The sequence below is a fragment of the Alosa sapidissima genome, chromosome 9 (genome assembly GCF_018492685.1).
Source record: "Alosa sapidissima isolate fAloSap1 chromosome 9, fAloSap1.pri, whole genome shotgun sequence".
NCBI classification, from domain to species: Eukaryota; Metazoa; Chordata; class Actinopteri; order Clupeiformes; family Clupeidae; genus Alosa; species Alosa sapidissima.
Genome location: NC_055965.1, coordinates 24,631,947 through 24,645,348, shown reverse-complemented (window position 1 = coordinate 24,645,348; position 13,402 = coordinate 24,631,947). Strand labels below are relative to the sequence as shown.

General features: G+C 39.7%; 1 protein-coding gene across 1 annotated transcript; it reads left to right on the top strand.

Moving 5' to 3' along the window:
• Positions 1-1,113: 1,113 nt before the first annotated feature.
• Positions 1,114-12,948, top strand: LOC121719555 (GTPase IMAP family member 7-like). Its single transcript, XM_042105292.1, has 2 exons — positions 1,114-1,238; positions 11,679-12,948. Exons 1-2 carry the CDS (start codon positions 1,166-1,168, stop codon positions 12,566-12,568), a joined length of 963 nt encoding a protein of 320 aa, XP_041961226.1. The 5' UTR covers positions 1,114-1,165; the 3' UTR covers positions 12,569-12,948.
• The last annotated feature ends 454 nt before the right edge of the window (positions 12,949-13,402 follow it).

Here is a 13,402-nt window from a genome sequence, read left to right as displayed (position 1 = left end):
GGCTCACACTAACGACTTGAAAAGTCAGTCGAGTGTATAAGGCTACTCATTTATTCTATTCTAGCTAAATTAATCTGATGGACTAAACTTTAATGCAAACGATTTTTTTTATAAATCTTATAAATTGTATAAAGTTTATAGGCCTATCACACGCTATTCACCTGTTTGATTCATTTTCTACAGGTGTTAATGGAGTAGAATTGGCAGTATTTAAGTTATATTTGTTTTACAATTTGTTTTAAAAGGTGGCAAAGCAGTTTTCTGTGTGACCCCCTTTTGTCAAATTTCATTGATCAAAACAGCGCTCTGAGAGCAACCAACCTTCGTAGGTCTTCGTTTTTGCCGGAAAAGCCCGGAAAAAATCCCCATTGCGCGTAAGATTACACGCTACCTTTCTGCTGGCACAAATCAATTGGGACTAAAAGGCGTGAAATGACACGCGAAAACGCAAAACGGCGTCTGAATAACACGCTAAATGACATAAGAAATCGGCGTGTCATTCTACGCCGTTTGGTGAGATCAGGCTGAATGACTAGGCGTGGTCTCTTGATGTGCCCTTTACAGGTGTTTTCCAGATCCTGCTGTACTAGTTTGCTGCCCTTGTGGCTTTCGTTTGTGGAGAAAGGAATGAATGAGCAGTGCGAGGCCTGTCAACAAAGGAATTAGGTTTGGGCATGGGGGAAAAAAGAGACATGTCTTTGGCTGCACACTATGACTAGGCAGGTTCCTTTTATGACCTTTACCCATGTACTCTTGATCTTGCTAGTATGATGAAATAATGGAAGATTTACAAAACATGTCTAAACAACCAACATCGAGCAGATAAAATACGTTACGGAGCAGCATAATCGACCCCAAGAATAGCATTTACATTCACAAACCTGGCAAATCTTCATTTTACAGAAGCATTTTACAGAAGCAGTCATTTTACCTGAAACACAGCATAAATGAATGTGTGTGTGTGTGAGAGAGAGAGAGAGAGAGAGAGAGAGAGAGAGAGAGAGAGAGAGGGGCAGAGACATTTTTGAGACAGAGAGAGTCTTAACTCCAAAGAACCTGAGTGGGAGGTGCTTATGTACAGACACAGTTTTAGCAGGGTTTGTCACACACAGTCAGTTGACTTTCTTAACAGTCTGGTCTCATTAGACACAACACACTCGGGAAGATGAAACACTTTGTAATCTGGTTGGCACTGTTGTGGTCAATGCCCTTGCTATCTGCTGGCATCTCATTATCACGTAAGAGAGACTTTTTTGTTTCCTACCACTTCTCTTTCTTTCTAGAACTGGTTACATGCTGCTATTCCGACATGCCGCTACTTAGACATTGGCGTCTAATTGTCGAAGTGGCGGCATTAACATTAATTTTCAAGCGTCCCACTACTGCGAATTTTTTTTCCTTTGTCGGAGTAACGACACTTGACCTTTTTTCAAACGTCCTGCCATTCCGACACGAGGTCATTAACAGTGGCCAGGATTTTTCAATGGAGTGGACTTTTGCGAAGTAGGCTAGGCCTAGGGTGGGCCTTTATTTTTTTATTCCAATATGGGTAGTATAGCCTAGGCCTACAGTAATCGTCCCAACTTTAAACAACACACGATTTCATCACAGCTCAGACGATTCATGGCAAAAAAAAAAACAATAAAAGGCTACATTGATCAATAGCAGGGGCAACAGGATTGGATTCTATAATAGCCTACGCACAAGAACTTCAACTGAAAGGTTAGTCGCGTCTCAAGGAGTCCAAGAGTGCGCCTCACACAAACCAGCTCCGTTGAACAGTGTATTTTTCGTGTTTAAGAGCTAAAAAAATGTTGATTAGAGAGTCACATTTGAAATGTTCGGTAGCCTAAATTATATAGCCTAGGCCTATAGCGCGTGCATCTCAGAGGAAGAGATTTTGGAGAGAGAGAGAGAGGATTTAACCTAGATGATGATTATTTGTGTCTGGTGGTAATTAGACTTGAGTATGGATACCTACGAATTGTTTTGAATAAAAAGATAAGACCCTTAAGGCGGAACCAGTCGTTTTGGTAACATTTACAAAATTAAGTTATTGTACTCACACGAACGGCCATAAACTAAACTTTCCAACAATATGTATATCGAGGGTATTGCAAATAGTATTGGGTGTTGTCAAGTCGCCGACCCTCATTAGATGTGGATATTTGGAGGTAAGGATAGCCTTCAAGAAACAAGGTTATCGCAGTTGCTGTGAGACATGGCCCTTTTCCAGTCTCTCTCAAAATCAAAACACACCCAATTCACGCTTGGACTTTACGATTATGTTTATAAATGTTGGGACTGATGGACACTGAACTCTGGGGGTTATTTGAACGTTTCGTTGGGAAGTGGTTTACTGTAAAAGGAGCGTCGGATATCCCGCCTGTCTGCACAATTATAGGGCCATGATAATGCATGCGCAAGCATAAAGTCGAGAGAAAGCCTAAATAAATATGCAGACATGTTATGTGCAATTCAACAACTGCACGCCTGACATATAAAATATATAGGCCTAGCCTACATTATTGTGTAGTAAATTGAGTTCATCCAACCTGCTGGCAAGCCAAAATGCGTTGCACATGGCTTTATCATTGTCCTCTAAAATGCAATATAAGCAACTATATCGCACATCCAGTTTGAACACCCTGATGGACACTGAACTCTGGGTTATTTGAACGTTCACTGAAGTGGTTTAGGCTACTGGAGCGTAAGAATTCCGCCCGTCTTTGCGCAATTGGCCATTGATTGACGGCCATTAATTAATTAATATAGGTGGCCTGCACGCACAGAGTTTATTTGATGCATGGACTTTCCGACCGTTTCCCCTGAGAGCTTAGAGAATAAAATGAGGAGAGCTACCTGTGTTTTACATAATGTGTAACATTTATTCACATGGCCAGTTCAAAATCACCTAAGGTTTTGACTGAAATGTGTGGCGATATCAATTATTGGGAAAAACATTGTTTAGTGGATGGCTGGTGGATTGTTGATGTAGCTGCAGGTAGGCCTGTCAAACTCGATTCCTTTTAAGGATCCGGGTTATTCTGAGTCACTCACTAAACTGATCCGGGTTGAACGAGTCACTTGAGTCAGTATTGCTAAATCGCAAAGAAATTCAGTCCTACGTTCAAGCAGTGCAGTGGGGTGCTTCATTTCGTTAAGTGCCTTCTCATGTTGGATGTGGATCCTCCATGATTTGAAACCAGGTTTTTGGTTGGTTTTTCTGGTGAAAGATCCGAGTGAGTCACGACTCAAACACCTTTAGCTGCAGGTGCAGATGACATGACTAAAGCTCATCCATGCATCTAGGATGTTGGAATTTGATAGGATACAGGAACTGCAGAGATAAATTGAAAATGAGGATTGGTAGCCTAATGTCAGAATAGCGGTAGGCCTACTAAAAAAAATTGGAGTAGGGGCATGTCTAAATAGAGGCATGTCGTAATAACGGTATGTCGTAATAGAGGGTTGTCATAATAACGGGATGTCGTAATAAAGAGTGAACCCCTCTAGAACTCTTTCTTTGTTTTTAACTTGATTTTTAGTCTGCGTTTCAATTATTGTACAGTAATATATTTTGTCATGATTTCTGTAAGTATAGGCCTATCAAATTATGTATGTTTAAGTTCAACTCGTTGTTCTACTTATAGTAGCCTTCTGAACAAACCAGTTCAACCACTGAACGCTGCCTGGTAGCTAGCTAGCGGCTTAAAAGGATCTCAGACATTTGTGGATTAAGACAAATTGGTCCAAAAAACCCACAGCAACTTCAGAAAGAAATTACTAATTTATTGGTTAAATTCAACAAGTCTCCCATCAACATTAGGGCAGCGAGAACTTACTCTGAGGGGTATTTCACAGAAGAATTAAGGGTAACACTTCACTTGATGGGTGAGTTCATAACACATTCATAGCAGCTGTCATAAACTGCACATAAAGCATTCATGACTGTTTCACGAGACATGACTCAACATTCATACCAAACCTTTTATGTCCAACAATCGCAAAGCAGCATTGCCGTTTTTCTCTCCAGCCTTTGTAAATATTTTATGAATGTCTTATGAAGTCTACATCGAATGTCACTTTACTATACAAGTTGTGAAGTATTCATAATCACTGAATTTAACACTGGGAGGTAAACTAGCCTACATTCAGCTGACCCGTATTTGTGTAACCTGGAACGGTTGGACATTCCCAGTAGCAAAAGATGAGAAATCATCTGCAAAGGTATCATAAAACAAATACATTTTTATGAAACAAAAATTATTTGCTTGACCATGTTCTGTCTTTTTGGAACTGGAGTAGCCCATTGACTCAGATGTGAAGTGATCAGGTAAGAGGTTTGGAACAAAAACGGCAATGCTGCTTTGCAATTGTTGAACTTTTATTTTGACACATTTTTGTCGTTCTGTCTTCCACATTCATGAAAGGTTTGGTATGAATGTTGAGTCATGTCTCATGAAACAGTCATGAATGCTTTATGTGCAGTTTATGACAGCTGCTATGAATGTGTTATGAACTCACCCGTCAAGTAAAGTGTTACCGAATTAAGAAATCCAAGATAATTGATCAAGCGATGCTTTCCACAGCGTTGTCTGGTCATTCTAGCTCATTGGTCATGGTTCGGAGTAATTTCACCCTAGGGTCCTTTGTACCATGACCCCGAGCCAAACACCCTCCCAGAACCCTTGGTTTTCCCTTGGTCGAACCCTGGTCGAGTAGCGTTGTCAGAAACTAATGACTTTCTGCAGGCGCTTATGGAACCAACAGAGTATCTCATAAATTACTCCACTAATAATTCCCTGAATGGTACGAAACTTCAACAGTAGTACAACTTTGTTCTTTACTCATAAAACGAGGCACTGGAAAGTTTGTAAGTACACCAGGAGTTTATTTAAATAACACTTGCCTGATAGCTTCTACTCTGCTGCTATCTACCGCTGTGTCGACGTTACTTCCATGATTTGGGAAAAGCCCGTAAAAGTCCTGGCAGGAAGCGATTACATCACAGCTTTTTGGTATATCCAATGCGAAGTGTTTACAACTTAGTGTTAACTAATAATTGTTGCAAACTGGTACTACGAACAAAATATTAGTGCATTCCTGGATCTACATCCTTATGCATGCTTCCTGCCAGACAAAAATAATTCTGTGGAATTGCATGGATTCCAGTTTCTTCCAGCAGCAACTGGAATCCATACATGGAATTATTTTTGGAATCTGATCCCTTATCATACCTGTTCATTCTTACTCGTCGCTCGACTTATCGTGACTAATTGCAAGATGGCTGCAAACGCTAAACTTTGTGGTAAAATGGTAAAAATGGTAAAAGTCAGTTATCAGATTATTGTGTTTTACTGAAAGAAAACAGTTTTTCCCCCAAAAACTGGTATTATATTGAATTGCATTGAATTAGCATAGATTAGCATAGCTGATAAGCCTATTGATATATTTCATGCGTATGCATGCTTTTTAAACATATATATGCTGTGTTTACAGTAGTAGTATACATTTGAAAACAGTATATAATGGTTAATATAATTAATTCATGAACTTTGTCATGTTTTCAAGTATTATCTATACGGACCTGACTTTTACCATTGACAGGCACATCAACCGTTTGGTAGAGCATGTTTTCAAACAATTATTTAACCATGAAAATATTTTTTTTTTCTTAATGTAAGTTAATACATGTGTTATTCCACTTCAATTTGACATAATAATGAAGAAAAAAAAGTCTTAGCTTTAAAAACTTGGTAGATGTAACTCCACAAAATATGGCCGAAATCGCGTAAATTAATTTCTTAAATCGCGTATGATGAGAAGGTGTGGCCTTCGATATTACAGAGGTATTGAGCAAATATTTTGTGCTTAACATGTAGTACTCAAGTGGTAGATATGGGTCCATATGTTTAAATTTAAAACAGTTTGATTTTTTGGTAAGATATGGTGTCTTAAAGTGTGCTCTACCAAACGGTTGAGCAGTCATGCTAGGGCCCTCAGAAGTCTACCAATGAAGTGTGGAGATACGTTGAGCCTCGTAAATGGTGTAAAACAGTGATTTATTTGCATGGCTAGGCCAATGCCCGAGGCACCCCCATTGAAAAAGCTGTTGGTAGCATCTGCTAACTAGCGCCAGAGTGCAGTGGACAAGCCGAGATGGGATATGAGACATACGTTCACACTCGGTATCATGTTTCAACACACTTTAGGTTAATATCAAACCGGAATTCTCCTTTAACACGTTGTTCTCTTTGTCTCGTTTTCTCTCTAAGTTTTGTTTTTTCTCCCTAAGTTTTGTTTTCCTCTCTTCACTTAATTACATGAATTACTCCCTTAATAATGCTGAATTGCCACCTACTGGACAAAAATGGTAACCTCATCGTGACTATCTTAGAAGTCTTAACATGTAAAATGTTTTATTGCAAAAGCATATACAAAAACTACAAAAAAACACTTCTGTTTTGTCCTACCTTGTATGTTTGTGTGTAATTATGTATCTATTTGAAATGATAAAGAGTTGTTGAGTGTATTGAAAAGTTCTATATAAATATTTTTGTTCTTGTGAGGCTGTTAAGTCTTGTATTTATATTACCCTGCCTTGATGTGCCCTTTACAGGTGTTCTCCAGATCTTGCTGTACTAGTATGCTGCCCTCTTGTCTTTTCAAATCAGATGATTTCTTTTTACGTTGTGCTAACTCATGAAACTTAGTAGAAATTGCATTATTTCTGTGGATAATGCCTCTGTTATAAGTTGAAGTAACTTAAGGATTTTGGGCACCAGCGCATGGCGTAAAGTTCCGCGCAAAGTTGAATTCGGTATTTTGCACGTTTATTTTTTAAGCATTGCACCCAGGGGTGTGGCAATTAACAACCTAGGGAGGGTCCTAGCGCGTTGTCTAAAAATCGCTATTATACACCACCTAAACTTGGTCAGAAGTCAATGGCGAGTTGTTCATATGCTATTTTAAGAGTGCATGTCAACAGTCATATTGGCAGGTGCACGCACCATCCTTCTATCATTCATGAGCGCACACCAGCGCAAGTCCATGCAAAGCATTGCAAATTGCACGATTACAATGGGAAACATAATTAGAGTAAAGATATTACGAAATACTGTACATCTCATGATGAGTAGTTATTCACCATCATTTGCAAATTGGTAATGACGGTTAAAAGTGATTAGGGGAGAGGCGAGAGACACGTATGGAGCACAGCTGAAGACGCACTGTCACGAGATATAAGCAACTCCTCTGCAAGATAAATGTTGTTTTATTCAGTCATTTGAGCAATATTAGGGTAAGTGTTGCTTTTTCCAGCCTATGTTTTCGGTGGTAACCCATTGTCAGTCAATAGTGAAAGTAACTGCATATACTGTAACTGTCTTGTCGCTGACTGACTCCTTGGTGAAGTTAGTTTCACTTTGCCAATGAGTTCAAATGATAGACGAGAGGAAATGCGTGAAGGCTATGCTAGGTTTTAGTAAAGCATGGTTTAAGAATGACTGTTCCATACGGTCTCGCAAGCAGCCTCCTTCAAATGCGCCGTTGAAGGCCAAAATACCGATGCATTTATTTGACATATCGCGCTTTGCGCCGTTAAAGGGAATGACAGATGTCATTCTCATTGGTTTAAAATGATGTTACGCCCCAAACACACCCATATGACTGATTAAAAAACCTAGGAACACCTTGTTGCGCCATGCGCTCCACTTTTGATAACGAAACCCCTCCCAATGTGAACTGGACATCCTACTAAATTTGAATAGACTTTTGACGAGTGACGATGCGCTTTAGAATGTCATGATAGGGCCCTTGATGATTCTTGATGATTCTTCCAGTGAACTTTGGGATTCTTGCACTGATACAGATAATTAAATATTTAAGTTGAGTCAACTGAATTTTACAAGTTTGCAAGATGAAATTACAAAAAAAGCTGAGATAACTGTTTTTTTTTATATTTTACCACGTCTTTCTGATTATTTGAGTTATATTCAAAGAAGTCCAAATTCCGGCTCACATTTTTGTTTCAACCATTCACTTAATTAGCTGATTCTGTTCTGAACTGTTATGCCAGCTAATTAGTGAAATTAGCTGTACTGCTTCTACTTTATACTTTGACACCTCTGCAAGTAAAATATATAGTGTGTTTATTACTGTAAGCACAACATGTGTATTGAAGGTGTGCTAACTAATGTTACATTTCCCACAATGCATTTCCAGACACACAATCAACAGGCAGAGGCAGAAATCTTATAAAAGTACAACATTTATTTAACAATTAAAAAAAGTATGTACACTGTAATAGTTCACTTCAGTAACTTATAGACACTGTAGTCTGTGGGTCATTCTATGTGCAATCAACAAATGACTCTTGGATTTGCGTCATACTTTAGGACAATAATGTCATTAACAGACAGTCTCTTTCCCTTTCTCTCTCACTCACACACACACACACACAACTTGCAATCTCACAAATGAGATTAAGACATACCACCAAAAGAACACGTACCTGTTTTCAATCAGCTTTACCAGGGATGCCAAGTGACACCAGTTGATTTCTCATTCAAATGAAATGTGACTGTAATATTACTGTAACAGTGTGTCATTAGTATATGGGATCCTTTTCAAATGAGCATGATGAAGCTGAGGGTGTTTTTATTGCGTTTTATTACCTGCTGGACTACAGGAGCACAATCCATGTTAATCATTTAACAGAGGAGTAAATGGAACAATAAGGCACCTTTGAAGTTCCACAGTGACATTCCATGATAAACCAGGTGTAGACTTAGCCAGGAAATCAGATGACAACAGTAATCCAGAGTCCCGCCTTCTAAAAGGCAACAGTAATCCCACCGTCTAAAACACACCATTAATCTTCAGAGTCCCGCACCATTTATCTTCAGAGTCCCATTGTGTAAAAGCCTTTTCTTTAACATGGGGACACAAGTCAATATGGAAAATACTGCTGAATGATAAACACTGACCTTTGTCAATGCTGTGTTTAGAACTTTCAGTGGAATATATTCCCTACAGGCACAACTGCAATAGTGACTGGCATAAAAACAATATAAACATAACTTAACTTTCAGAGACTGACAAATAAGTAAAACAATGGAGCATGTCCGTCACTCTATCTGGCGAAGAACCTGCAACAATTTGAATTATGCAAGAGGATGACTTTGGAATAAGGCTGTATACTCCCAGCTGAAAAAACTAGATGTACCGCAAAGCGGTACAAAATATGACCGCTGCCCAGTCCAGCACATGTTTTCCACAAAAATAAGTCACGCTGAAAGGCATATATGATTCTAACTGTCTCACTCAATTGCATTATGCACACTCAATTCTCACTGGTATCTGCTAGACAACAAGTACCAAAACATGATTAGTTCATAGATTTCACATGTAAAATACATTTTATTCAACCCCACCCCCATTTTGCCTGTTAATAATTCTGAGAAATTCTTGAATTGTGTGCATGTGTACATGTTTATGTTTATGTGTGGGTGGGTGTGTGTGCGTGCATGTGCATGCGCTTGTGTTTGCCTGTTTATGTGCCTGTGTGTGTGCATGTGCATGCATGCGTATATATGTCTACTGTGTGAGTATGTGTCATACGTAGGATTACTGTGAGCATAGGCGTGCATAAATAGACACTACTAGCTAGGTGGTGCTAAAGCACTAGGAAGTTTGCCCTTTATCAATGAAAATGCCCTTTTGAAACTTGTTTTTTTTTTTTTTTAATTATTAATATTATTAAGATTTTACTGAGGTTGGTTTTGAAATGATCTTTTGAAAACCTGAGCCATTAAAAACTACTGAAACAATGCCCCGAAATGAGCCACCTCCTTGCACACACCCGACCAGCCTATCTCTCTTCCTTTGTCACGTGAACTCGCGCGGTCGCGCGCAGGGCACGCCAGATGCGCAGCACCATAGCAGTTCAGTAAGCGTCTTCAGATAGCAGGCATGGTCGCTGACAGGCTGCTTCTCCTGTGCCCCATCAGCCAGGTAACATACAGATCAAGCAAAATCTTAGTTTGCCCTCTAAGCCCAACATGTAATAATTTTGTTGTGCAGTAAAATGTCTCATTCAGCACCAAACAAGCATTTTTGCCGACTGGTCACCTGATAAACTAGTTAGATAAAGCTAGATAAAGTTTTACGCTGTAGCCCAAATCAATGACAGATAACGTGACGACCACATACAAATAATTATGACCGCCGCGCAGCGAAGCGGCAGTCATATAGGTTTAGTCAGATTTTTTTTTTTTTTTCTTCTTTTTCGCATGTCCAAATTTCCGTCAAGGATTCCCGGGACACTGCAAGATCGGGGTACACAAAACTTGGTGGGCATGTAACCCCACATGGACAGCATGGAACCTCCTTTTTTCGTATTGATCTGTAGCCCCCCGCTGGACTGGACCCCCCAAAAGGAGGGTAGGGCAGACACAGTTTTCTGTGAATATGTTGAGAACCGTAGGGCCTAGGATGACCAATTTTTTTTTGTATGTTGATCTCAAAGGGCCATGTCAACCCATTCCATAACCACTCATTTCATGTATAGCGCCACCTAGTTAAACACAAAAAAGTAAAAATGAGGTGTTGTAATCGCAGGTATCTGTGACCTAACATTGTCAAAACCGCACGAAATTGGAAGTGTAGGATCATTATGACACCCTCTGAATGCACGCCAAGTTTCGTGGAATTCCGTTAATGGGGGGGCCACACAATCATGTAAACCCATTCCATATGCACACATGTGCATAAACAGATACACACGCACACACATACATTCACAGTAATCCCACGTATGACACATACTCACACAGTAGACATATATACGCATGCATGCACATGCACACACACAGGCACATAAACAGGCAAACACACAAGCGCATGTACATGCACCCACACACACATGTGATACCAGCAGATACCAGTGAGAATTGAGTGTGCATAATGCAATTCAGTGAGACATTTAGAATCATATATGCCTTTCAGCGTGACTTATTTTTGTGGAAAACATGTGCTGGACTGGGCGGCGGTCATATTTTGTACCGCTCTGCGGTACATCTAGTTAAAACTCCATTCTGCTAGGTCGTTATAGGCTATATAGTTTGTTTTTAATAGCAAACAGAAATGTCAAGATGGCAACAGGTCATTACATTCTTTAATTGACATAATCTGATTATACAAAATATTCAATCAATGTGGCGCAAATGAGGCTATAGAGGCGGTGGATTAATTTATCAAAAGTGAGCAGCAACCACTGGCTAAGCCCCGAATATTTTCAACAGCTAGGCGACCCCCCTGTCTATTGCGTTTCAAGACAGCCATGCTGCATTGGATTTCATAAGGACGAATTGTTAAATTGTTACAATGTAATTATATATATCTTTATTTAGCATGTTTGTTTTCTCCATATGTGCTCATGCTGTGTTCCCCAAGTGGTAGGCCAGGTCTCAGCTGCTACAATTAGTTTTTTTTTCTTTTGTCTGCCCCCCCCCCCCGAATGTCAAACTCTGCCTATGCAGTGACAGTGAACCTTGCCAAACACTCAGAGTAACCACATTCTTATGAAGATTCTTGACATTCATAGTTTAGCAATCAAATTGTTTCTGTTCCCTACAACATATACACACAAACTCTTTCTGAATGTTTTCACACAGGAGAAATACGGATTGTGCTGCTGGGTAAAACTGGAGCTGGAAAGAGTTCAACAGGAAACACCATCCTGGGGAGACCTGCTTTCAATAAAAGTTCAGGTTTTCAGTCTGTTACTTCAACTTCTCATAAGGAGAGTGGAGAGGTCAATGGGAGACGGGTCACAGTGGTGGACACCCCAGGACTATTTGATACAAGAATGACTGGTGCTAATTTGAAAATCGAGATAGAGAAATGTGTCAATATGTCTCTTCCTGGCCCCCATGTCTTCCTGCTGGTGATCAGAATGGATGTAAGATTCACAGAGGAGGAGAGGAACACCGTGAAGTGGATCCAGGAGAACTTTAGTGAGAGAGCTGCAAATTATACCATGGTGCTGTTCACTCATATTGAACAGCTGGATCAGTCAGTGGAACATACAATAGATCAAGATCAGGATATTAAGGAGATCATCAACACATGTGGGGGTGGATATCATGCTCTAAATTATCTCAAGAATCAGACTTCGGTTAAAGAGCTCTGGGATAAGATATACAAAATGATGGAGAAAAATAACGGTGAATATTACACAAACGAGATGTATCAGGAGGCTCAGGCAAGGATGAGAGAAGAGGAGGAGAGAAAGCGAGAGGAAGAGAAGAAGAAAAAGGAGGATGAGGAAAGGAGGATTAGAGAGGATGAAAGACAGATAATTAAGAAAAAGGAAGAGGAAGTGAAGTTAAAGAAAAATGTGGGTAAAATTGCTGGAGGAATTATTGGGGTAGCCATGAGTCTAATTGGAGGTCCTGTTGCTCCGTTAGCTGTTGGAGCTATATTAGGAGGAACAGCAGGACATTTTTTGGCTGAAGACCTGTTTGACTGGGCAAGTAATCTAACAAGTACTTTATTTTTTTAAATCTAGACAAAGCTCATGTTGAGGTTTGCAGGACTTCATTTTTCTGGAACCAATACCATATTCCCCTTTGGCTTACACAAAACTGTATTATTAATTCTATTGCAAATATATATATTGCATTATATTGTATTATAAATTTAATATCTATGTCATTTTTGATCCAATATTAATTATGCAGATGTGCAATCCACCAATGGAATTGAAATAGAAATTGTAAATAGGACTTAGTGAAAAGCAATATTTTGAGGTGCTTTTTGAACATGTGTCTAAAGCAGGGCTATTCAATTAGTTTGTAATGGGGGCCAGTTCATGAAAAGCATTAGCCTGGCTAGCGCCACCACTTCTCAATGAGACGTGGTCTGGGAACCAAATGTTCATTTTCTCGTATTTGAAAAAAATGCCCAGATCCATTTATTGGGTGCCACGGATGTCTATCAAATGCGTCTGTGCATAGCTCATCATCGTCTTGCTTTCCCCCCTGTTCTGTGATTGGTTCCCTATCTCAGGCGAAAATTTGCTCCATGGTCTCCAGGCTGCTTTAGCAGCATGAATCAAATCGCGCGCAAGGCAGCATGGGAACACCCAGGCTAGAAAAGCATCACAACTGAGGGGCCGGAGAAATGCAGCTTGAAATATGAGTAATCACATTACAGCTGTAGATACAATGAAGTACAACAGCAGCAATATGGGTGTTCAAATGTTGTATTTAGTACATGCATACAACATCTTTAACTGGTTGTTGATGGCTAATATGGAATGAAATCTGTGATAAGATAGCAGTAATGGAATCTGTGCTTTGCACAGTAACTGCTAGGTCCAAGATTTCCAGTGAGT